The sequence below is a fragment of the Perognathus longimembris genome, chromosome 22 (genome assembly GCF_023159225.1).
Source record: "Perognathus longimembris pacificus isolate PPM17 chromosome 22, ASM2315922v1, whole genome shotgun sequence".
Classification (NCBI taxonomy): Eukaryota; Metazoa; Chordata; class Mammalia; order Rodentia; family Heteromyidae; genus Perognathus; species Perognathus longimembris.
In genome coordinates, this window is record NC_063182.1 from 26,229,017 (window position 1) to 26,255,591 (window position 26,575).

At 39.7% G+C, this 26,575-nt stretch overlaps 1 protein-coding gene across 1 annotated transcript in view; it reads left to right on the plus strand.

Moving 5' to 3' along the window:
- The first annotated feature begins 8,625 nt into the window (after nucleotides 1-8,625).
- The window catches only part of LOC125339769 (leucyl and cystinyl aminopeptidase), a 75,015-nt gene continuing 57,065 nt past the window's right edge, over nucleotides 8,626-26,575 (plus strand). Inside the window, exon 1 of the mRNA XM_048331006.1 lies at nucleotides 8,626-8,782. Within this exon, the coding sequence (XP_048186963.1) occupies nucleotides 8,764-8,782 (19 nt within the window). The 5' untranslated portion in view covers nucleotides 8,626-8,763. The remainder of the gene's footprint in view (nucleotides 8,783-26,575) is intronic.

The window sequence follows — 26,575 nt, forward strand, 5'->3', positions numbered from 1 at the left end:
CGATTCCTTAGCATCATATAAATAGAAAAAGCTGGAAGTGGTGGCTCAAGAGGTAGAGTGCTAGCCTTGAGCAAAAAGAAACCAGGGACAGTGCTCCGGCCCTGAGTCTGGGCCCCAGGACTGGCAAAAAAATACATTATAACCTATTATTCAAACTTTAATATGACGTAAAATAGGCATTTCCTTGTTTAATAGTAGTTAGCTGAGAGATGGGGTCCTCAGGAGACAGGGCATCTTGATGGACATGAGCTTGAAAAGTAGATTTTGGAATTCTGGAAACAGCCCAGAAAGCAATGATTTGCTTAGAAGGACTAGAGAGCAGTCACCTCCTGCTGTGTGTTATACACAGATATCATTTGACTGATATTTGAAAGTGAAAAAAAAATTAGAAGATGGGACATAGAATTCAAAGATGAGTTTACGCCAAAATTTTACATCAGGCCAATCTTGTTAATACTTGATTTTACACATCTGTGCCCTGTTTTGCATTATGCATGTGGTTTTAAAAGCTTGTGCATGTTGGCTCTGTGGATCATAAGTGCTTTCAAAGCAAAGCTGTAGCACTGGTTTTGGTTTTAATTCTTTTTGGTGTTCTGTGCACTATGGGCCCTCCATAAGTATTTCTAAGTGACTGACAGATTGTGCTGGAAGCCTTCAGCTAGAGGGTGGAGAAAAGCACCTGAGTCAGCTGAGAATCAGCCAAGAATCACAGTCAAGTGTAATCTGCTACATAAATATTACAGGACTTTCTCATGTTAAAACACAAACAGATGAGGGACGTGTGTTACAGGAGTAAAGATTAAGCTCTATTTCAGCATCTGGAACAAATAAAAGGCAAAACAACAACAACAAAATAACACCCTAAATCAGAATCTTCAAAAGTATGAATGTTTTCTTAGAAAGAGCAAATCAGTAATTTTTTTTCCAGCTGGAGATTTTGTCTAAAAACTATCTGTTGTGTGTTCTAACTTTTATAGAAAAAGGCCTGTGGTTTGCCCTTCATCCCTGTCACCTGTTACTTCCCTGTTATCCAGTTCCCTTCTAATCCAGGGTTCCAATGATAACATGGAAAAATTGGTTGTTAGGACATTCTTATTTTAATTTATCAGGCTTGTAACGTTAGTATGCTAGACCTTGCTTTCTATCTCAATATACTTTTTCAGGTCTAATTTTTTTGCATGCAATCTAGTGTTAAAAATTCATAATTTACATGTAATTGTGGTAGGAAATCTATCTTTAGAGCTGAGTTTGTGGCAGCTTCTTTTCTAATCACACTTTAGGCACACTAATTCATCCTGTCCTCACATTGTAAGGTCATGTCTTCCATTCAGAAAGGAAAAACTGAAGCCCAGGAAGCTTAGTAAAGTTCAGTAAAGGCAGAATTTGAGCCCTGGGAGTATAACCCCAGAGGCCAAATCTACTCTTGAATCCCATGCTGTCTCTCATGTGTCCTAGGAGTCCTGTTGCATGTAGTGAGCTGATTATCATCCACGTATAATCACCAGCACTTGGTCTAATGCAGATTTTATGGAATATTTTAGACCTACTGAGACAAGGCCCAGGAAGCCACTTTGTTAACATGGTCTCCGAGAGAATGTAATACCATGTTAGTGTGTAACTTCTAGAGTGAAATTTTCTTTTTAAGCATTTCTAGTGGCTTCAGTGTACCTATTTGGAAAAGATGTATGTGTATCTGCAGGATTTTCTACCTCATTTCTCTATATCTAAATAGGCCAATGCTTAATTGGATGAATTTAAACCTTTTCTAATGATAACAGCCAACTGAGGAAGAACAAAGAACATACTTGTAGGCTGTGGTTTGTATTACTATTTAACTCAAACCAAGCATGATTATTATAGCTAAGTAAAAACCCTCACCTCCTAATGTTTTATATGATTCATCCATGAAAGGTTCCAATTCAGTAAGTTGTAGAACAGTCAGAGTTGAGGAGCTATGAGTATAATTTTATTTTTTTCCCTCTGCTGGAGGTAGAACCTAGGGTCCTACACATGATAGACAAATGCACTATCATTGAATTACATCCTCAGCACCATATAATTAATTCTAGAACATTCACTCCAACAAAAACCCCTGTGTCTATTAGTAATCACTTCTTATTCCCTTTCTCAGTCTTGGAAACCACTTATTTTCCTTCTGTCTCTAAATTTGCTAAGATTTGGCATTTTATATAAATGAAATAATTTGACTAGCTTTGTTCACTGAACATAATGTAGCATACACCAATATTTTGTTATTTAAACTTAAAGAATATTGCATGTGTTATGTACCCATTATTATTCATATAATCAGGAATGTTGTTATAAAAATTCACGTGGACATTTTCATTGCATATATGTTTTCAGTTCTTTAGGGTAAACATCTGGGAGTGGAATTTCTGATCATATGATGCCTCTATGTTTAACCTTTTAATGAATTAATGAATTGTCAAACTGTTTTCCAAAGAAGCTGCACTAGCAGTGTATAAAGGTCCCACTTTTTCTAAATTTTGCCAGCATTTACTACAGCTGGCTTTCTGATTCTGTCATCCTAGTAGTTAGAGGGGTTCTGGAATCTGCATCACAAGATGGCAAAGAGGCAAAAGGGAATTTGGCTGAATGCAGAAGGGAGAGACAACCCAGAAGACAGCAAGAGGCTTGGGAAGGGCCTATGCTTACATTCTTTTTTTTTTTTTGTCTTGTGATACCTGGATCGAATCCAGTTCCAGATCTGATGTTTCACACAAGACAGCATTAATCTATTCCTAAGGCTAGAGCCTCCATGAGTACCTCCCAATAGGTACCATTATCTCAAATGTTTTACACCTTTACCACTACTATACGAAGAGTGAAATATCATCAGATGGACATTTTGGGGATATATTCAGACCAAATCAGAGCCATAGTAATATTAAACATGTACTCAGGTGTTTGTCATTTCTATACCTATATCATCTCATCTCCTATCAGATTATTTATTTTTATTACTGAGATGTAAGAGTTCTTTGTGTATTTTGAAGATAAGTCTTTATTAAATCAACTGATTAACAAATACTTTCTAGCATTCTGTGTGTTGCTTTTTCATTTCTAGACATTATTCATCCAGGCCAAATTTATCTTAATACTTATTTTCAACCTTATATCTGTTACAAAGATTAATACTCTACCAAATTTTACATGTTAAGTTAATGATTCTCAGACCCTCACAGTGTTCCTCTATTCAGGTAAAGGGTTGTTGCAGACTAATTCAAGGTAATGTTGGAGTCGATGATTGCTTAATCTCAGTGGAGTACTTATAAGGACAAATTTGAAAACAAAGAACTCAGGACAAATGCCACCACCAGAACGAGGATAGACAACCAAAGCAGATCTTGATCTGCTGCACTCAGAGGGAGCAAAGCCTTGCCAACACCTTCACCTTGGACATCTGCTCTCCAGAACTCTGAAACCATAAATTTCTGCTAACTCACTAAGATTACAACAGTTTCTAAAGTATCCCTAGGAGACTAATAGAGATGCTTAATGTGAAAGTTAGATTTGTTCTTCAGTGTTAGTGGTTAAATCAGATTAAAATTCAACATTTAGTAATATATGTGTTTGGTTTATAGTCCCAATTAAGTTATCTAATGCTATGAAAATTAAGAGGTTCTATATTTACTTTGTGTAAGTATCATAGGGTTCTAGTTTAGTTTTATGGAGACATCTTACTAGGTAGCCTCGTACCTGCAAAAAGGGGAAATTTGAGGCTTATAATGTTCATGTGTCAGCCTTCTGAGAGCTGGAATTACAGGGATGTATCACCATGCCTGGCCCTGTCACAGGGCGTTAAAAAGTATCAAAATAGTGCTAAAACATATTCACGTTTAGTGGATATAAAAGGGTTTTGACATGATTTGTTTTTTCAAGCATTCCCTTCTTTCTGTCATATGCTAAAATGGAAGTGACTATACTCAGCACTTCAAGACTGGTTTGCTTAAGAAAACAATCATGTTAACCTTTACGTTTCTGGTGGGTGGATTAGAAATGTACAAAATACAATTCCAGGGAATGAGATTTTAGGTGAATTTTAATAGAAAATTTCCAAGAAAAAAAACTTTCTTGGTCTTAACAAAGAAATACGAAAAAAAAGGTTTTCCTCCCTAACTGTAGCCATTTTTTTTTTTTTTTTTTTTTTTTTTTTTGCCAGTCCTGGGCCTTGGACTCAGGGCCTGAGCACTGTCCCTGGCTTCTTTTTGCTCAAGGCTAGCACTCTGCCACTTGAGCCACAGCGCCACTTCTGGCCATTTTCTATATATGTGGTGCTTGGGAATCGAACCCAGGGCTTCATGTATACGAGGTAAGCCCTGTAGCCACATTTTTAACTTAAAAAAATTTTTCTTTAAGTAAGCGTACAAAGGAGTTGCCATTCAACAGAGCAGTCTATGAAACACAGTGGCTCTTGATCAATGTAACCCTTTTAACATTTTCACCCATGTAGCTATATTTTTGATCACATGGTGGTCTTTCAAAAAATTGCTCACACAGAGGATGTCAGGCTAAAAAGCATGGGAAGTTGGATTCGTGACGAGGGGGAGAAATTACCCAAGTCTTCAGACTTGCTATGTGAAATGATAACTTCCTTATTGTTTTAACTATTTTGGATCAGAGTTTTGGTTTCTGTAGCACAGAGCAGCTAAACTAGCATATAACTAATTTTAGGCAACTCTTCTTACTAATATGTAAACTACATAAGAAATCTCTTTGATAATTATTCTGCATTTTTGTGAACAAAACATTTTAAAATTTGATATAACTTCAGACGTCATTAATTAATGCATAGTGGAAGTGCTGAAGGTGGATAACAGGGTAATGAGATATTGTCTCCAGTCCTTTGGGTGGCTGGAAATTTCCCAGTGGTCATTCTTGTAGCAGCTGCTGCTTTTTAAAGTCAAGACTGCGGAGTGAAAAATGTTTCCAAGTGTGTATACTCAACAAATATATTGCTTATTTCATACCAATTAGATCATTTAATAGTGATACATTTAATCATGATATAGAATGTCTATTCATAGTTAATGGAATAGCCTTGAAGTAATTGCATGTTAGCTGTATTTTTCTTTAATTCAAATCCCATTAATAAGCAGTGTAGCTGACCTGACACCAACAAGAAAGTCAGAGTGGGGGGACATATAATAAGGTCAAGTATTTCACTATGTATACTTTATGTATGGACTGATCAATTCATGGTATTTGATGTTCTTGTCTCCTTATTAATTTGCATTTTCAGCCTTTGCACTACTGTATCCTATTTATACATAAGCTACACTAGGATATTGGAAACTATAGTCACTGTAGACCATTGGAATTGCTTCTGCTGAATGTGTCTTGATACTATCATTCAGCCTCTCTACATGTCCTCAGTGCCCACTTTTCACCTCCTAATCACTGGTAAACATGCAGATCAACTATTTCACGGCTGCTCATGTTGTGACAGAGCACATGGTGTCTGTCATTCTTTGTTCGATTTGCTCATGTCACACAATGTCCTCCAGTTCCATTCATTTTGCTAAATGTTCAAGCCCTCACCTTGGGTCCTGAACTCAGCCTGGGTGCTGTCCCCTGATCTTTTTACTCGAGACTAGAGCGCTATCACTTGAGCCACAGCTTCATTTCTGGCTTCTTTTTGTTTTGATGATTAACTGGAGATAAGAATCTCATGGACTTTCCTGATCAGGCTTTGATCCATGATCCTAAAATCGCAGCTTGTCATGAGCCACTAGCACCTGTCATGGCACATTTTTGTTTCTTTATAAACAACTGTTTAGTATTTTTCTTTCATTGCTATTTGTTATAATTCCAATCGAAATGCTACAATAGTATACAAAAAAAAAAAGATCCAGAAAGCTACAGATGGGTGTGGGAGATAATGCCACTGTCTCCATTGATAATGAATACTGACATTGCAATAATTTAAAGTACTATAACCTTCATCTAAAAAGGAAGTTAGAAACATAATGGGTTTTAGAAGTGAAACTGTGTAAACTGTTTTCACTCAACAAGGGTTGACAAAGTCAAATGTGAAGGTAGTTTCAAGCAAAAATGAAAAGAAATGATCATTTCTTTGAGGGCAGACAACCTTTTGAACCATATCAGTTTTGTTTGCTCTTTTTATCTCCAATATAAAAATGTTGAGTCTTTTAAATGATCCTCAATGTCTTTGTGTATGTGAGAATGGTAGAGATGAGAGGCAATAAGTTGGCAAGGAAATTATTTGTCGTTTTATCATAGAAATCTCTGATAGGCATCTCGGATAGGTATTTGCTAATGCAAATTGTGAAGCACTTTTACCGGAAATTTTCAGAGCTGAAGTATTTAAACACAAGATAACGTGTTTCACACTTAAAAACATGATAGACTGTTGCTTACAGGTGAGGTGAGGTGATTTAACAAGCCATGGAGTTTTAAATATCTTGGATACTAAGTGCTTAGGCTGAAAAAATATGATGACCTCAAATAATAGGCAAGAGTTTCTTATCTGAACAATAAAATGTGAGAGTCCATTTGAACAAAGTCCAAGTTTTTTTTTAATACCATATGATATTTGCGCATCCATACACCAGCCCTGTACTTTACTTTCTGACTTAGGTTGTGAAGTCACCCTATATTAATAGATGGGGACCAGCAGAAGGGCTCCCAGTACCTTTCCCAAGCGTGAGGAGGAATCATGTAACAGAACACAAACAAACCAATTAAGCATTCCCCGCAAGAGTTGTAACATGGACAGAGAAATAGGACACTTAATACCACCATACCCAGTCCCTTGCTCACTCAAAGTGTTCATTGCATATATTTCTAGGATCAGCATATAGTCCCCCCCCCAAGTACTTATCTGCCCTTCACAAATTTGCGTTCTTGAGAAGACATAATTAAATAGCAAATCACAAGCATTGTTTCAGACCGTCAAGGGTGCTGGGAAGGGAACAAAAGCAGGGCAGTCTTTGCAGTGTGGATTATGTGGGAGGCTATTTTAGATGTGTGGTCAGAGAAGGATTCTCTGCCGAGGTGACACCTGCTGAGACCTGAAAGGCAAGAAACCAGCAAGAAGAAAGCTAAGCAGAAGGGCAGTTCTTGGACGAGCAACCTGCGAAAGCAATGGTGAACAACGCTGGACGGACTCTGGCGACTTCCAGTAACAGCATGAAGGCCTCTGCGGGGTAAGCATGCGGGGCTTTGCTTGTATTCTCAGTGCACTCGGTATGCATGGAAAGTTTTAAAGGAGGAGTGGGAAGTAAGGGATGTAAGACGATGGGACATTTTAAAATACCAGATTGCCTTTGTTGAGTCTTTGAACCTAATTTCGAACTCCCTGTGTTGGTCAAACAATATCTTGGCCATTCCTGTTTGCCCAGGATGTTTGCTCACGCCCAGACTTGTTTGCACGACACCCGGCGGCTGACAGCCTCTGAGGAGCTTGTGACAGTTGGCAGGCGCAGGGCGGTGCAGAGCCAGCCAAGGGGCGGCAGGGGTCAGGGCTGGAGGAGTGGGGGAGAGAGGGGAGCAATAGCTGCGGGAAAGGGGGGAGGGTGGAAGCCTCCTCCGTGAGGGTGGCGGCAGCGGCCCCAAAGGGCCTTCCTCGGAGTTCACTCGGCCCCAGGTTCGGTCTCCGAGGCCTGCAGGGGCTGCCCGGACCTGGCACTGTAAACAATAGGGCTTCGCGGCTGGAGGCAGCAATCCCGAGTGTTGGCCGGTAGGGAAGCGGGAGAGGCTAAGGGAGCTTCTCGGGCCTAGCACCGCCGAGCCGGGCTGGGAACCCAGCTTCAGGACCCCCCTCCCCGCCCCCCCTGCCCCGGGAACCGCAGGTGTCGATTTAGGGCTGGCTCGGATGGGCCTCTATCCGCATCCTGCACAACCGGTCGCGGTGGTCCGGGTCGGGCGATCCGGCGCCGGGTTTTGCGATCCGCCCGTATCTACAGGCCGCGCCGGGAGTCGGGTGCCGGGAATGGTACCCAGGCGCGGTCCCCGGGCGCGCCCGGGCCGAGCGCGCTCCCGCCCGCCCCCGCCACTCCGGACCCTCTGCTTCCGGCAGGCAGCCCGGGCCTAAGGACACACCGAGCTCGCTCCCTCGGCCTGGAGGGAGAGGGTCCGGACCTCAGCCCCGCGGACCCACGCTTCGCAGCCCGGGGAGCGACGGTCGCCGCCGCAGGGGGCTGGCGACGCCCGCGGAGGGCGACTTCAGGGGCCGCTCGGCCGGGCCTCTCCCCGCCACGCCCTCCGGACCAGCTGGCGGCGGCCTGTCACCGCGCCCTGATTTAATGCACTGCGGGGCTTTGCGTTCGTGGTTTGACTCCGGAATGTCTGGGCGGGGACGGTGTCTTTCCTGCGCGGCTTCGGCGTCGCGGGCACCGGCGGGTCGCAGAGGGCACACGCCGGGGCGCCGGCGGTAGAGGCTTCGCTTGGGGCAGCGGAGTGCCCGGGCGGCGACGGAGGGCGGGGCCACCGCCAGCCACGCCCTCGGACACGCCCCAGAGCGGATGGCTCCTCCCCCGCCTCCTAATTTGGCCGGGAGTGAGCGGCTCTGGAAGCTCTGGCCTACGGGGCGCCTTCTGCTGCAGTCGTGAAAACCCGGAACGACGGAGTCGCAGAAGGGCGGAGCGGCGCCGCCCCTCGCCGCACCTCCCTGGCAGCCCTCCGAGGCCGCGCTGGGCATGCTCAGTCGGCAGGGCCGCTTCAGCTCTCGGAGTAGGGAGCCTGGGCGCTCCGGTGGCGAGGAGCCGCGGCGGGGGAACGATGGAGCCCTTCACCAATGGTGAGTGGGCGGCCCGGCACCCGGGGTTCCGGGGCTCTCGCGGCCCGGAGGGTCTCGGACGGCAGTGAGTGAGTGACCGGCGCACTGGAGCCGCTGCGGTCGATTCCACCGAGGGCTTTCCCGGGAGCACTGCGGCGGGGGCGGCGGAGGGAGGCAGCTGTGGGGGGTGGGTGGGGGGGGCCAGGTGGGTGGGTGAGGGGGGCGGGCAGGGCCCCGCGCGGCCGGGGGCTGGCGTGAAGGTCAGCGCCGCTGCCCGCCTGGGCCGCGCCGGCCGGGACCCGGCTCCGCGGCGCTGCCAGGTGAGCGGACCGCAAAGTTTGGGCTGCGAGCGCAGAAGAGGGGGCAGCGGAAAAGTTGGCAGCCCCGTGGGGCCCCCGGGGGAGGGGACGGCCCGAGTGGGGTTCACTAAGCCGTGACTACTGCCGGAGCCAACTGGGGTGCGCCGGGAGCGGTCCCCCCTGCCCTTCAACCAGTTGCCAGCGTGACTTTCCGTCCTGGGGAGGGGTGGGGTGCGGGGCTGGGCCGGGTCCTTCGGTGGGAGGAAGGGGAACTTACCGAAAGGTTGGGTTGGCCCCCTGCTTCTGGCGACCGAGGTGTGCACGGCACCCCGCCGCCGCCCTCCCGTCGGTTTCAGGGCCACCCCGCGGGGCTCTCTGGTCCCCCTCACCGCCCCTGATCGCATCAGTTTTTCAGTCAATCATGCGCCCCCCCCCCCCCCCCCCCGATCACGGTGAGATCACAATGTGACAGGAGGCCAGGCTCAAGGCAGGCGCTTGCACCCTGAAAACAGCCATGGCCCTTTGCTGAATGGAGAGAACAAAATCCCTCCCTCCTTAAAACGATGGCTTTTGTTCCGTCCAGAAGTGCGGGAGTCACCATGTAGGGGTGAGATTTCTTACTTTTTTTTTTTTTTTTTTTTTTGCGGTGTAATAGTATATGCATTCTTCTTTACGGTAGAAAGTAAGAAACCCGCTAATAAAAAGATGCCACCTGGGACATTTAGGAGATTTATTGTCAATATGCGTTTCCCTGTGGTTGGATACTTCAGGTAGGTAGAGTATGTATGGCGATAAGGGGAAACAGTCTATGTCCTAGGAGGGGTGGGTAACTTGACATCTAAAAGACCGAGACTTTGCCCACTGTATTCCAAACCCCACCCAGACTTGGTTCTGTAAACTACTAATTATAATCTCCTCATCCCCAATTCAGCATGCTTTATTCTACGGCCGTGTTCTAAATGTACTGTTTAGGCTTCATGGTGACAACTTGAACTCTAAATTTTTCTTTCTCATTCGGGTTCTATTTGTAATTACTCAGACTCTACGAGCAGTCTGGTGAAGTGACTCAGAGAATTAGGAAGACTTGGACTTAAAAGGCAGGCATCACAGAGACCATTTAGTATAAGTATGTTTAACACAGGTCTTAAATCCCTGCAAATGAGTCACTCCAAGACTTATTTTTTCTTGTTGTTCTAGGTAGAATCCTTAAATGTGAAGTTTCACCCAATTCATTAAAAAAAAAAAAAATCTCCACAACAGGGCTGAGTCACGGGTGTGTGTGGTCTATAGGAGTGCTGTTGGTTTGCTGACCCCTTCCTGGAGCAGGGTGGTAGAACCTCTGGTCTGCAGGCATTATGAAGCCCAGTGAAAGCATTTGGTTCTTGGTGGGACAGTGTGCTTTTCATAACTGCCCCTGGCTATCTGCCTGTCTAGCTAATTTTGTGTGGCCCTGGAAAGATATAATATCCAAATGACCTTTGGAGAAAAGTGTCCCCACTCCTGACAGCATTAGAGTGCATTCTCCAGTCTTAAAAAATAGTCCTTTTTCTCCCCTCATAGAATATGCTGCTGTAAATAAGAGGCTTTTCAAATTGTCACGTTTGGAAAGGATAATGGAAGAATCTGAGAGAAGGTTGAGGGAAAAAATAAACAAATTTTGAAGTTTCACATAGGAGGGTGGATTTCTAATCTTTTCCTGTTTTCCAGATTTTTCAAAGTCTGTGCTGAAGACAGATTGACAATGTATCGTTTTAGTTAATGTAGTAATTGCTTAATTTTTAACAAGGAAAATAGAAACTGAAACATGTAAAGTAAGCAAGACAGTAGATGTTGATAATCTGAAATTCTTTGAAGGTTTAAAATAGAGTAGATATTTACCTCGAAACTTTCTTCAAGGTTTACTGTAGAATTTTTTAGGGTCTTCAAACAACATAGTATAATGGGAAGTATATTTATTTTTGTATTTAATACTTTTAAGCACAAAAAATATTCACACAAAATTCTGCCATAGGTCTAGGTGTTCTACAGTGGAATATTTTTATCATATTAGAATATATGATTGAAAGATTTCTAAAAGCTCAGCATTGGCTTTTGTTCCACATTCACACTCTTTCCATAAACCATTTCCCAGTTAGACTTTCTTATGTATATTCCTGTGTATACAGAGAGATATGAGATTTAAACAAGAACCGTTTTTATAATCCTGGACTGCATTTTGTTCAGCTATAACAGTTTCATTACCTGATCTATACATTTGTAAGGGAAGCAAACTTAGTTTCTGTTTTATCATTCTGGCTTTCAATACTCATCTATCCCACTAGGGCTTTCTACTGTTTACCCATTTCCTGTGAAGAGTTGCTACTAGTAGGGCCAGTTTTTGCACAGTTCTTACTGATAATGGGGTTCAACTAATGAACAGTCAATGTTAATCTGTCCGATTAATCTACCCCTGCAACCCTTTTGGTGTCTCCAGAAACGGTTTATGGGGCTGTGCCTTGGTGCCAAGAATTGGCTCAGGAGATATTTTCGTCTTTGTCCTTGTCTTTCGGAGGGCCTACTAACTATAAGGCTGAGGACAGGACATTTGGTCTGATTTTGGACCTCTGGTGAGTTTTTTTATGGGGGAAGGAGCTGTGCTAGACTTGTACTTAAGATTGGTTTGTCAGTAAGTAGTGTGTTCTGTGAGACAGACATAAATGAAACTTTGAGGAAGCAGTGACTTCTATATTTCCCACCACAACAAAAAGTTGATAGCAATTTTTAGGTAGAGGAACTAGACTAAGGCAAGTGATAATTTAATATCTATTTACTTTTGTCCTCATTTGCATGCAGGGTTAAAATAATCAGAACAACTTAATTTCACATTAAGCTATGCTAAAGCTTAGCTCAACCCCCATAATCTGATTGAGAAAACCTGAGATTGGGCCATGAAATCTGTAACTTCGTTTTGAGGGTAGTAGAAGTATTCACTAGAAAGGAGTGTTTGGCAAGTTTATTACGTAAGCAAATTCAGGATTTGGGAACATAATGCTGAATCAATTTCCTGATATTATGTAGTATGTATTTTGCCCATATTTACTGATTTGTGATGTGATTTGAAATACATTTATTTTTTATTTATTTTTCTTTTTTGCCAGTCCTGGGGCTTGGACTCAGGGCCTGAGCACTGTCCCTGGCTTCTTTTTGCTCAAGGCTAGCACTCTGCCACTTGAGCCACAGCGCCACTTCTGGCCATTTTCTGTATATGTGGTTCTGGGGAATTGAACCCAGGGCCTCATGTATACGAGGCAAGCACTCTTGCCACTAGGCCATATCCCCAGCCCTTGAAATACATTTAGAGATTAGAAAAAAATTAATATTTTGAAGTCCCAGAACTGAAAACATAGTTTGTCATTATTATTTTTTAAGAATAGAAGCTCCATGAACCATTTTATTTCTTCATCTTGGTGCATAATGAAAGAAAAGAGACATTTCTTTGCAAATGGAGTTGGTTTGCTTTGTTTTGACTGGTACCTGAAAGTATTTTCCAACTTACCAATGGCAAGTTTTGGCAACATATTTGATGTTTTTTAGTAAAGCAGTATAAAATTGTGTTGTCATCTTTTTGTCTAATAAATGACAGATATTCTACAGATATGTGTATCTTTCCAGAAAAAGAACTTGTGCTGTAATCTCTCAAAAAATGTGAGCTTAGCACATTTTACTTGCAGATACAGAAATAGACACACACATGCACACACTTACATATACACACATACATTTAATTTGTTCCACGATATATTGCTGTATTGAGAGAAAACATGAAGTGGAAACTTATAATTTCCCTGTGATGACATATAAGTTAAATTTTGTTTTTGTTCTTCTACCTTAAGTTTTTTTTTTTTTTTTTGGCCAGTCCTGGGCCTTGGACTCAGGGCCTGAGCACTGTCCCTGGCTTCCTTTTGCTCAAGGCTAGCACTCCGCCACTTGAGCCACAGCGCCGCTTCTGGCCGTTTTCTGTATATGTGGTGCTGGGGAACCGAACCTAGGGCCTCGTGTATCCGAGGCAGGCACTCTTGCCACTAGGCTATATCCCCAGCCCTACCTTAAGTTTTTTATTTCAGTTGGTAATATGATACAAAAGTAGTTGAGGTTTAGTGTCGTTGCCACTATCAGTAACTAGAAACCAACCCAGTTTTTATTAGAAAGTAGTAGCAAAAAACTTTTCCTATTTCCCATTTGCAAAAAAAGTATCTTGAGATAGAATAAAAACAGCATATTTTAGTTATTATCATTGATTTGTATATGATCCTATATATGGAGGATACATACCTATTAGGAAGTTATCATATAGAACAGAAGCCGACATGATCTCCTGCTCTGTAATTCAGTCAGACACCCACCTTTGAATGTTCATTTGCAAGTAAATTTTCTGCTAGGCATAGTTACAGAAAACTCCACAAATCTGCCATCACATAATGCTAGCTAAAGGGAAGAAATGGTTAGAAGAATCAAGTTTTGTTTTCATGATAGTATAAAAATACAGAAGTACAGAAGGAACATAAAGCAATACAACTTTGTCTAAGATAATATTGTAGTTATGAAAGAAGGTAAAGAACTGTCTTTATGCCTCTTTTATAGAATATTTATCACCTAATACACTGAGATTTATACTAATTTACGATAATATCCCTATTAGGATATAGAGATATGGAAGCATAAAATGAAAAGATCACTCCAGACTTTGAGATAGAGCTAGATTAGGCCTGTGAATCTTGGCAGTTGAGTTCTGTCAATGATTCCCAGTCTTGAAAACTAAGGAGTTACGGCTGAGCTAATACTTCTAGGCCTTTTCATAATACTACTGGATCAAAGAGGAAATTGATCTCTTAAAACTTGAATCCTTAGGTGTTTTTCTGAGTGTTTACAGGAAAGCAGAATTGGTAAGTTTTGGAGCTCTTATGATTTAGGTCCTTTTATATCTTGCAATCTTTGTAGAGGGGAAGGCTGCTCACTGCAGAAGTGTTTCTGGATAGTAAGCATAACATGTCCTATGTCTGTGGAAGAGGCTTCTGGGGTCCCTTGTAACCTGATCCACTGTCATAATCCATTTGTGAATATCTAGGGGCACTTGTAGGACTTCAAATCTTGCTAAGATTTTTAGAGAATATTGGCGCTTAACAGAAGAATTGTGAGGAATATAAAAAGAATATGGAGAATTGAGGGTAAAAGAGGAAATTGCTAAATAGAAAATTTCAAAATGGTTATGCTTTAAGCTGTGCCTTTTTAGGGGAGCAAGAACTTAACTTTTTTGAAGTTGAAAGATAGTTAGGAGTAGAAGAGGGAAGGTAGATGAGCCTGGAATTGAACCTGGAACAAAACGAATTGAGGAATGTGGGAATGAGTGGAAGACTGGCCTTTGAAGTTCTAGGCAGGAGATAGAAAAGATTTGCTTGGCATTTAATCATACTGTTTCTTCTTCATAATCATGAAATTTAAGTCAGTTGTAAGTTAGTACTATTTGTGTCCTGTGTATTTTAGATTTCAAGGTAAAAACTGCAAAAATGGCTCAGGTCATCTACCCTTTTCTACCATGATAGCAATCTTTCTTTTGTAGCCGCTTGTGGGATTTAAAAAAATTTTTTTAATTTAATTTACTTATTTTGTTAGTGTTGATGGCTTTTGTGTGTTTGTGTGTGCCAGTCTTGGGGCCTAACGTCAGGGTCTGGACACTGTTTCTGAGCTTTTTTTGCTCAAGGCTAGCTCTCTACAACGTGAGTCACAGCTATACTTCCAGCTCAGCATCCTGAATGGTTAGGATTACAATCGTGAGCCACTGAACTTGGCTACTATCTCCTGTTTTTAATTCACTTTTCTACTTGTCTTTATGGTTGAGCAATGAATTGATTCTTTTTTTATAAATTTACCATATCATCTAAACTAAGAGGAAACCAGATTACTTGCCAAATGAAGTTTGGCCTGCCAGGGAGTTTCTGAAGACTGGAGAATTAAGCTTTGTTGTAAAAGGCCCTTTGAAGTTCTTTTCCTTCTGTGTATTGCATAATCAAAGTTCCATGTATTTCAGAAATGTAGTTGCTGAAACAAAATAGGCGTCAGTTGTGTGGACTTTTTCTAAATTGGGGATTGATCATAGGTCTTTTCCAGCTCCTGAGTACCACTTGGGGAGGCTAAGCCAATGATGCAGGATTTGGGGAGTTGAAGAGGCTTCTTGATTTTCTAGGAGAATAGCGTCTTCAACTGAGGGCACAGGAAAATAGAGTGCAATGGGAGGGTACCTCTGTGGGCCCCTTCCTCTTGCTGCAAGTGAAGACCAGGCCTGTGTGCTAGCGGTTCTCACACAACTGCCGCGAACGCCATTTGCTGTCTTAGAGGAAATTTCTCTTGGGGAAGGCGTCTTTGGGGGTATGGCATTTCTTACAGCTAAAAATGTGACTTTTTAAGATTTAAAATAACATTCCTCACCGAAACAGTATTATGTAATTTGAAGGTCTCCTTTAAAGAAGAAATGTATAGAGATTAGCAGGAGTACTTGAGGAGACCTATGAGTTTGAAAGATCTTTAAGTTGATATTGGTAGTATAATTTCAAGATAAAAATAGAACCAACACTTGTCTAGTTTCAGTTACAAAAGGGCCTCCATGTTCAGTAAGGGAAACTGCTGTGGCACTTAAAGCTTGTGGGATAGTAGCCCCAAATTTACCAAGATCACATACATGCTCATCTAATTATACCCTTAGCAGTAATTTTTCTGCTCCTCAAACTGGTTAGTAAATGTCATCTGTTATGGCCACTGATTGGGTGACTAGATTAAGAAAACTCTGATCACTGAGTATGTGTAGGGTACTGTTCTGTATAAAAAGAAATGTATTGCTCTTTAAAGTAGCAGTTTCTCTTTTGTCTGTATTACTACATGCTGCTGAGTGACTTTCCATTGGGAAGAAATGCTCAGAAGCAATTGAATGTGCAGTGGAAGATCCACTTTGATGGGTAGGAAGAGAAAGAATGTGGAGGAGGGAGTCTGTTACTCTCCAGAATTTTCCAAAATGAAGATCAAAGCTTGACCCAACATTTTCCTTTGCCATCTCTCATTTTGTGTTTCGTGACTGGAGAGCTGTTGTACATTTGAGGCTAAGTGGTGCAGTTAAATCAATTCCTCTTCCTGCAGTGCTGTAGGGCCGTCTGGGTGACCTGTGTTGAGACACTTTGCCCTTTATTAAAGAGCCACAAAAGCAATTCCCCACCCAATTAGCTTCAGCTTTTAAGAAGGAATTTTCTAGTATCCCACAGAGTTGGTATGAAGGCCTGAATTGGTTGCACACAACCTTTCACATGGCCATATGGAAAGACTAAAGGAGGTGAAGATCTGTCATAGCTGCTCATTGGATAAAGTCACCAAAAGGCTGGGCTCTGTTGGTGATATAACAAATGATTAGTGTAATATGTTAGTTGTACTATGAAAGCATGATATTTAGTCTGATCCCAACCAGAAGGAAAAACTGTGGTTGTTTCTGGTTTGATGTCAATCAAAGGATAAACATCAGATACATTTTGAAAAGAAATAAGACCTAATCAACAGGAATATATTACATATACATTATGATGTTTAGTACTGCAAAGACATAGATTCATATCTATAACTCCTTTCAAAAATTTCCGATAATTTCTTACCTTCCTTACTCATTGTGTTTACAGAGCAATTACATAGAACCCAGATACAGGCAGTGTATTAATTAGTCTGCTTTGGCTGCCTCAATGAAATAACAATAGGCATTTATCTTCTCAAAGAGAAAGGTACCAGCACAGTTGGTTTTGCTTCTCTTCTAAACTTGCAGATAACAATCTTCATTCTGTGTCCTCACTTGACCATTTCTCTGTGCAGGTGTGGAGAAAGTGAACTTTGGTGTCATTTCCTCTTTTCATAAGAATTCTAAATTAACTTTACCAGATTAGGGTCCTTCCCTAGTGATCTAATTTAACTATAGTCACCTAACCTTAAACCTTTTGTATCACATCGAGGTTCAAGACTTCAATAAATGAATCTGGAGGGGGCCCTGAAGTGGAGGATTCATCTTTGTCAGTTCTCAAATTACCAGGGTAAAGAAGAATGTGGGTTTCTTTTCCATAGGAATGAATTATTAGAATTAATAATCCTATTTAGAGATATTCAAAGGAGCACATAATGGGTTTTTTTTTCTGAAAATAGGTATCCAGAATGACTCAAAACTTGTCCCTATATACATCTTCCCACTGTGTATTTGCTCTAATATCTTTTTAAACAGTATACTAAGTTTGCATGTTCAAATAAAGAGATTTGGAGAGTTGAAGAGTATTTTTTTTTAATCTTCAAAGCCATTATGCTTCTCAATCTGTTTAGTCCCAAGACCTCTTTTATTTTCTTAAAAATTACCATGGATCCTAAGAGATTTTATTTATGTGAGTTTTATTTTTAGATATTGTGTTAGAAATTAACAATGAAAAAAAATAATTGTTTTCCAAAACAAAAAGGTAAGTGAGACACATTTTTTCATCAATACACTTCTACTAATGTCTGGTTTAGTATAAGATAACCGAATTTTCAGTTTATGTTTTCATGCAGTTTGTTGTAATGTCATATATCATCCATGGTATGAAAAAATATTGTACAAGGTGTGGTGGGGAAATGAGGGTGAGGGTAACAAGTTATACAAAAAATGTACCCACTGCCTTACGCATGAAACTGTAACGCTTTTGTACATCACTTTGACAATAAAGAAATAATTAAGAAATGTTGTACATTCATGACAGAGGAAATAAAATTATAAAATAACATCATACTATTATGAAAATAATTTCACTTTGAAGATCCTTTGGGAGTATGTGGGGCTTCCCTCAGTACTCATGCCATACCTAGTTACTTGAGACCTTAAATCTGTCTTTTCTTATAAGTGAAGAATAACCTAGGAGTCCACAGAAATTAGGAAGTGGAGCTGGATTTGAGAGCAAGGAGGCATAAATACTCTGCCCTGGAATATCTGCCCAGCCACCTTATCAGATAGCTGCTTTTTTGAAAATTTCATAGGCATTTCTTTGAACACTGGATGGTTTTAAAGTGGGGAGAATGCTGAATTTTTTTTAATACTAATTATGTTATAAAATTTATTTATTTATTTATTTTTTTTGGCCAGTCCTGGGCCTTGGACTCAGGGCCTGAGCACTGTCCCTGGCTTCCTTTTTGCTCAAGGCTAGCACTCTGCCACTTGAGCCACAGCGCCACTTCTGGCCGTTTTCTGTATATGTGGTGCTGGGGAATCGAACCCAGGGCCTCATGTATATGAGGCAAGCTCTCTCGCCACTAGGCCATATCCCCAGCCCCATAAAATTTATTTTTTTAATCTTTGTTTTCTTTTTAAACTAGAAGGGTTTTTAGTTTCCCCTTTTCTAGCACATACAGACTTCCAACTCACACATAGTAGAGGGATAAAATTTATCTTCTCAGGCCTTTTGAAGTTTCTTAGACTTACCTTAATTTTAGTGAATTAAAGGCCTATATAGCTAAGCTCTACTTGGCCCAATCTGTAGACCTAGGGGTCCAGGATGATACAAAATCTTTTGCCTTGATGTAGAATGATATAGAACTTGAAGAGAATAAAACTCAATCCACTTCTTTCTTCTGGGCTGTCTTGGGCCATAAATAACTAGGATTGATCTATATTTCCAGGATTTACCCTGTGCCTAACTAGGTCACTTGGAATCAGCCTGTGAGGTTTGTCTGTACCTGAAACGGAGAGCAAATCTGCAATTAGCTTGCTAGGATATGGTTTTCATGTGACGTGCTATGGGGAAATGAGGGCACATCTAAATATTCAGCAAGAGTGTTGGACTCTTATATTCCTGACTGGCATTTTGGTAGTGTGATTGATGATAAAAGGTCTAAACCAGAGACAGGTCCCATCACAAAAATATGTGGCCATCTTTTATCTTGTCCTTTTCTTAGAGCAAATTTAATAGAACAGTTAAGCACATACAAATTACTTAAATCCAAATGAATTCTTTTATTTGGAAGGCTACTGACTGCCTTCCGTCTCAAGTCTGCCTCACTCACACAGGCATTTGAAGCCATTTGAGGTCCAGTTAATTTATCCTATAGAATAAAACAAAATGGAGAAGGACAGTTACTCCCCACATTGACTTCCCTTATGTGGAATAAATAATATGTTTCCATATATAGAAGTGCACATCTTTCATTTTCAGAACTTTCATGTTTCTCAGCTGTTGATATGAAAGTTTTCTCTTGCCGACTTTTATTTTGGTAGTTTCTTTATTAACTAAAATTTTATTTTCTCTTTTAACTAAAAAAGTTATGATCAAATGTAAACATGTACATCCTAGAATATACATATAGGTTCAAGTTGACTAAACTAGACTTCTATGAAAGTAGATGATATGTTTGTGTTTGTAATCCATTAAAAACACCTTGGAATAACTATTAACATTTGCAGACAACTAGCCCTTCACTCTGCTACCGTTCGTAAGAAGTATGAGGAATATTTTTTACTCAGAAAACCTTGAGTGCTTCCTTTGTGTGAGCCTCTCAAAATGTATGATTGAAATCAGTCATGAAATCTTTCACATTCCCAATTCTTGGCATTCTATTTACTAACCTTACGGTAAAGGCAAATTAACACAAATTTTAAAATATGCCAGACATAGTGGCACATCCCTGTAAATCTCTGTTACTCAGGAAATGGGGATCTAGAAGACTGCAATTTGAGGTGAGCCTGGGCATAAATTTAGGTGTTATTACAACAAATAAGCCAGGCACTATTTACATACACCTGTAATCCTTGCGATGCAGGAAGCATCGGTGAGGATGGTCTCAGTCCACAGCAAATCTGAGACCATTGTTTGGAAAAGCAAACTAAAGCACAAAAAGAGATGGGGACATGGTCAACTGGTATATGGTTATCTTCCTGGCAAATCAGAGGCCCTGAAATTGTATAGATCTTTATATAAGTAGGATCCTTTTCTACTTAAATTTCACTCAGCATAATTTCTCATTTAAAAAGAATTATCGAATAGTGTTCTATTGTAACATATATCATTTTCTGTTTTATATGATGTACACTTTTCAAGTCTTTGCTTTTTCCAAAAATATATTTGTATTATTTCTAAGTATCTGTACAATGGATTTGTCATTCAACAAAGCAGTTTATGAATACAGTGCATCTTGATCAATGTCACCCCTTTTATCATTCTCCCTAATCCCTTCCCAACTCCATCCCTTCTCTCAGTTTTCTTAATTTTGCAGGATATGTATTGTATTTCATGACTACATTCTTTCCCCTTCCTCTGTTAATTTGTCTTCCCTCTTTACTTTTATCCTCCCTCCCTCTTTTGAGTACCTATTTCTTGGTGTTTATTTTGTTGGACTGAGTTAACCTTTATAAGACATTATGCTATTCTGAGTTTTCCCATGAAGCTACTGTATTTCAGTTAATGCAAACCACTCTGAAATGCTTAGTTATATATTTATAAATTAATTCTAGCTTCCACATATGAGCAAAAGTGAAAATATGCATCTTTGTCTCTCTGAGCCTGATTTACTTCACTTAACATGATTTTTTCCCAGGTCTTCCCATTTCTTTGCACATGATGCAATATCATTCTTTCTAATGGATGAGTAAAATTCCATTGTGTATATATACCACACTTACATTTTCTTTACCCACTAGGGGCTACGGCAATGAACATGATTATGTAGGTGGCCTTAGTGTATGCTGGTTTTTGATCTCTTGGATAAATAATCAAGAATGGAATTGCTGGTTTATAGGATAGTTCTTTTTCTAGTGCTTTTGATGAGTATCTATACTAATTCCCAGGGAGGTTTAACAACTTTACATTCCCACCAACAGTATACTAGGGTTCCATTTTGCCCACATACATTCCAGCAGCTGTTATTGTTTGGATTCTTTTTTTTTTTTTTTTTTTTTTGCCAGTCCTGGGGCTTGGACTCAGGGCCTGAGCACTGTCCCTGGCTTCTTTTTACTCAAGGCTAGCACTCTGCCACTTGAGCCACAGCGCCACTTCTGGCCATTTTCTGTATATGTGGTGCTGGGGAATCGAACCCAGGGCCTCATGTATATGAGGCAGGCACTCTTGCCACTAGGCCATATCCCCAGCCCTTGTTTGGATTCTTGATGATGACCAGTCTAATGGGTGAAATGGAATCGGGTACTGTTCATTTTTTCCTCTTTTTGTTTAAGCTTATTATTTTTGGTCATTGCCATTCTGCTCTTGAGACCAGAAATGTTTTAAGTTTTAAAAATATTTTTATTAGCATTGAGTAGTCGGTTGGTTATACAAAGAGATTTCATTTTGACATGTGCACATATGCATACAGTGCACGGAGACTGCACTCCACCCTTGGTCACTCCTCACTCTCATTCACTTCTCCCCCTTTTTCCAAACCAACCTCAGTAAGTTACATTGTTTTGTTTTTACACATGCACATGAAGTCTGTGACCACATTCAACCTCCTTTACTCTCTTTGTATCCACACCTGGACAGGATGGATTTTACCTTCCTGGCATTGTTTTTTGTTAGTGTATGCTAATTCTCCAAAGGGATTTTAACCTAGTATTTTAACACATGCAAATGCAGTATTCTTTCAGATTGACCCACTCACTCACTTTCCCATCCCCACTATCTTAAGTCTTTCAGTGGGTTTTGCTTAACCATCTTCATTTGCCCTCTAATTTTTCTATTTTCCTCCCTCTGACCGTCCCACAATTATTATACATTCACATGCCATCAAATAATCATATATATCAATGATATATGTTTATCTTTTAGGTAACATTCACATGAGTGAAAACATAACCTTGTCCTCTGAACTTGGCTTACTTCACTCACTATGTTGTTCACTTTTACCTATTTCCCTGCAAACAAAATAATTTCATTCTTTTTGAATGATAATTTTTAAATTTAAATTAAACTTTAATTTTTGCATTCTTTAAAATTTTATCTGCTGAGAACTTAATTCTAATTTTTTCAGTATGTTGTTTATTTTCGAGCATAGTTATACTTTGAAACTGAAAGTTCTGTCAGCTGTTGTCTTTTCCATGGAAATTTGTTCATATTTCTTGATTCTTTGTATGGACATTAAGTTTGGGTTGTATTTTGGACATGGCTAATGGTATGATATATTGTATAGACTCTAGGTTCTGGTTTGGTTTCTAAAAAATGCTGACTTTTAGCAGGTGGGTAGCCTGCTCAAGTTTAGACCTGGAGTTCCATTGTACTTTCTGTGCCATATCTTTTCCAGTCTCAACTCAGTTTTATTAGCCTGTGTAAAATAGGCAGAATAATGACCTCTAAAGATGTTCGTGTCCTAATTCCTGGGGCCTGAGAATCCCCATTGTCAGGTTCCGTGGTAAAGGAGAATTTAGGTTGCACTTTAGAGTTAAAGCTGGACTGAGTAATGGTGCCTACTTATAATTCTAGCATTGAGGAGGCTAAGGCATAAGGATTGGAATTCAAGGCTAGTAGGGCTACAAAGTGAGACCCCATCACAAAAAAGGCCAAACAACAACAACAGAAAGTTTAAAATTTACAGTTGTTACTCCACTAACCTTAAACTGCTTGGTGAGGATTATTCACGTGGGTTCGATGTAGTCTAAAGGATTTTAAAAGTGGAGGAAAAAGACAGAAGAATCAGTATTAAACTGAGGCAGTATGAAAACGACTCAGTCAGCTGTTGGGAGATATAATTGGGCACAAGCCAAAGAAGGCAAAACACGTTCTAGAATCTAGAGAAAAAAACAAACAAGGAAATATTCTCCTCTAGAGTCTCTAGAAGAATCACTGTTGTACAAAGGGGTTTCACTGTTCACCCTTTGGCTATGGCCCACTGAGACCCATTCTGTATTTCTCACCTCCAGAATTGTAAGATGATTTTGTGTTGTTTTTATCCCCCAAATTGTTGGTAATTTGTAGTAGTAGCAGCAGAACTTAGTGTCATATTGATTTTGATCTATTTTGAATATATAAAGCTCAGTGGTCATGGCATATTCTTTGAGGGCACATGGGCTAATGTAGTGCATCCTTGTGTTCTTGGCATCCCCTCCCTTTGGCATTCCCTGCATAGCCCAGAGTCTTTCTGATTCCTCTGTGTAGCAATGTGGTTTTCAGTGACGTTTTACCTAATTGGCATTGTCACCAAGTCTGAGACAGAAGCCTGCCCTCAGGGATAAGTGGAAAAGAAAAGAAAACAAAGTTAAAATGGACGTTCATCCCGTGTGGTTTGCTTCACAGAGTTTTGACTTCACAATTCACCATAAAGTGAAGTGAAACATGGAGTGTGAAGCAATCTAAGGGCAAAATTTGTCTAGATTTTTATAGCTTTCCTCTGGTCTCTTAAGTGCTGTCTCATATCTAACTTCAGCACAGTTTTAGTGGATTGCCTCCATAGGATTTTTCCAAAAGTTTTATCTAGACTTATTGGAATAGCTTTCTTTTCATCTGTTTTATAAAGCATTTTGCTCCAGCTGCTGTAACAAGCATGAGTGGAAATGCCACAGCTGATTTTGGGTAAGCTCTTAACTATACTGGAGTGTTGAAAAGAAGCTGACCAGACACAAACGTTGGCTATATTGTGGGTGCCAGTTTCTTAGTTTTTTCACCATAAGAAATGATCAAAAATTTAGATATTAAAACAGCTATTTAGTATCATATAATAGGTTGGAGCCCCAATCTGAGTCTAACCAGACTAAAATCGAGGTGTTACGAGGTGTTACTAGACTAAAACCAATGTGTTACTAGGGCTGTGTTCCTTTCTGTAGGCTCTCTGTCATCTCTTTCTCATCTCTTCACTTCCAACTTCCACAGACCATCCATATTCCTTGGGCTACTGGCCCCATGTTTCATCTTCAACGTTGGCAGAGGGATATTAAACTCTTTCTATATTACTTTACCGCCTTTCTCTTGTTTCCCTGTCCCACTTTTAAAGATTGCTGTGATTATGTTGGTGCAGATTAGTTTCTACAAGACTAATTTAAACTTTTTTTATGATGACTTTACATTTAATATAACAATACATTTTGTGGAGGTATTCTATGGTTAGAATTCAGGAAGAGATAGGAGTGAGATTGTTTTTGCTATAGTTCATGATAGGCCAATATTTTTTCTGTGGTCATTTAACCTATATAGCCATACAAATTTTTTATATGTTCCTAAGTCTTGTATATGCCTCTAATATCAGGGAATGTATATATTAATCCAACATATTAAGCTTAAATTTATTTTATTTCACAGCTTACACAAGTGGCTTTAATAAATAAATATTTTTAAATAAAAGCAATAGTTTGCTTTCTGAAACTGTGAATCATAATCAAAATTGGCTTTCAGTTGAACTTAAAATTTTCTGAAAAGGGAAGCTTCAGTAAAATGTAGTGAATAAATCTAAATAAAAACTTGAACAAACAATGGAATGTTATTTGTTGTAAAGCTTAAGCTGTTAGTTGAAATGCATTTTTTATCAAGTTGGCCAAATGCTGGATATAGTATGGGAATTGTCTTTACCTATATAGATGTTCATTTTAGCCAGAAAACGGTATTGTGTCCAAACAAGTAATGAGCAAGTACTGATTTTTCTCCGGTGATGACTATATGTTCAGATTAGTATTTTTAAAATACAGGAAAATAGCAAAATGTGTTGGAAATAGTTGTAATACTTTTTATATTAATGAGTTTTATCACTTAGACAAGAAGCTTTTACATAGAACTAACAATTGTTCATCCCATATGTCTCACTTTACTATTATTATTATTTACTATTATTATTACATGGAAAGAGAAACAGCGTATAGTTTTTCTCAAAAAATAAACCTATAATACAACATGAGAAATTTCTCTAAAAGTACATTTTTTTTCCCCCACAGTCATGTTTGCTCTTTGTGTTATCTGAGATCTGGAATTTTGTTGCTTAAAATCTGTTCAGTCCTGAACTAATAGTTTGTTCCCTGATGTGATTTTTAGTCTTCATGTTTGGTTTTAAATCTTAAGAATTTATTTCATTATAAAATGTAGGCATTTATTTCTCTCATGCTCTTTTTAAAGGCATGAACATGTCTGGACTAGAGCAATGACATGGTATCATGTAGACTTGCTTTGATCATTGAATACTTAGACAATTTTAAGATACCCTATTATTTGAAAATAGCTCACTTAAAATGTTTATCTGTGGTATAAAGACAAATGATCTTTCTGAGGTTGCTTAACCATTTCCTGTGAGTCTGGGAAAGTGGTTGTTTTCAAAATCTAACTGAATTTAGGTAGAAGTTAGCAGGGGACTTTTGTGGGTTAAACTCACTCTTTTACTTTCATCTTCCTATAGTTAAGTATTTAAAAATAAAAACATTTGCCTCCCATTATTTCCACTGACCAGATAAATATTTTTAAATAAATGGTAATTGCTTTATGTATAAAATGTAATGGAAATCAGATTCTTTCTTGAAAAACTTGTTTGGGGCTAAGTTGTGGCTACCCTCCTCCTCTTAAAATTCATATACTAAGTCCCTCACACAAGTACCTCAGAATGTGAACGTGGAGTTGTGGTCTTTAAATAGATAATTAAGTTAAATTGAGGTCGCTGTCCTTATAAGAAGAAATTTGTGTACCAATTTGTGTATACAAAGAGACACAGGGGTGTGCGTGTCCACAGAAAAGGCCATGCATGGATGCATTCAGAAGGCAGCCACTGCAAGAGAGTGGCCAAAGAAGAAACCAACCTCACTGATATCTTCCTCTTTGATTTCCAGCTTCTTGAACTATGAGAAGAAAAAATGTCCTCTGGTTAAGCCACCAATCTGTTCCATTTTTCTGCAGCAGTTCTAGAGAACAAATACACATGCTTACTGACATCAGCATGGAAATCAAAGCCCATATATTTGTTTTTGTAAGTGAAATTGTTGATTCAGTTAAGTGTAGATGTTGTGGTAGTTAAAAAGGTAAATTGAGGAAGTACACAGGATAAAATCAGTTAAATTAGCAATTCAGTATTTTAGGCCGTTTTTAAGTAGATTACACAATAGATATTTCATACAAACTAGTTATACACCAAGTAGAATACTAGAATTAGGCTTTCTGAAATAGGTGTGAGCGTAGTTACAACATAAATGAAGGGTCAAAACAGTAGAATTTGAGAACCAAGTATATATAAGAAAACTGTGGTCAAGATACTGAAGAATTAGTGCAAAGTTCCAGTAGTATGAGAAACACAGTTATATGAGTAGGATTTCTAAAATGCAGGATCCAGAAGTCATGCCAATTACCAAAGCTAGCAGGTTATATGTATGCAGTAAGGTCAGATGTGGAAGCGATGTGGGGAATCTAAATGAGTTCCCTAGAGGCTGAGAAATAATATGGCAAAAAGTTCTTGCTTAATTACTTCAAGTCTAGCTTACTATCTGAATGATCTGAAATTGTTAGGTAGAACAGTAGTTAGGTGACTGATTGAGCACAAGGACTGTACAGTAATC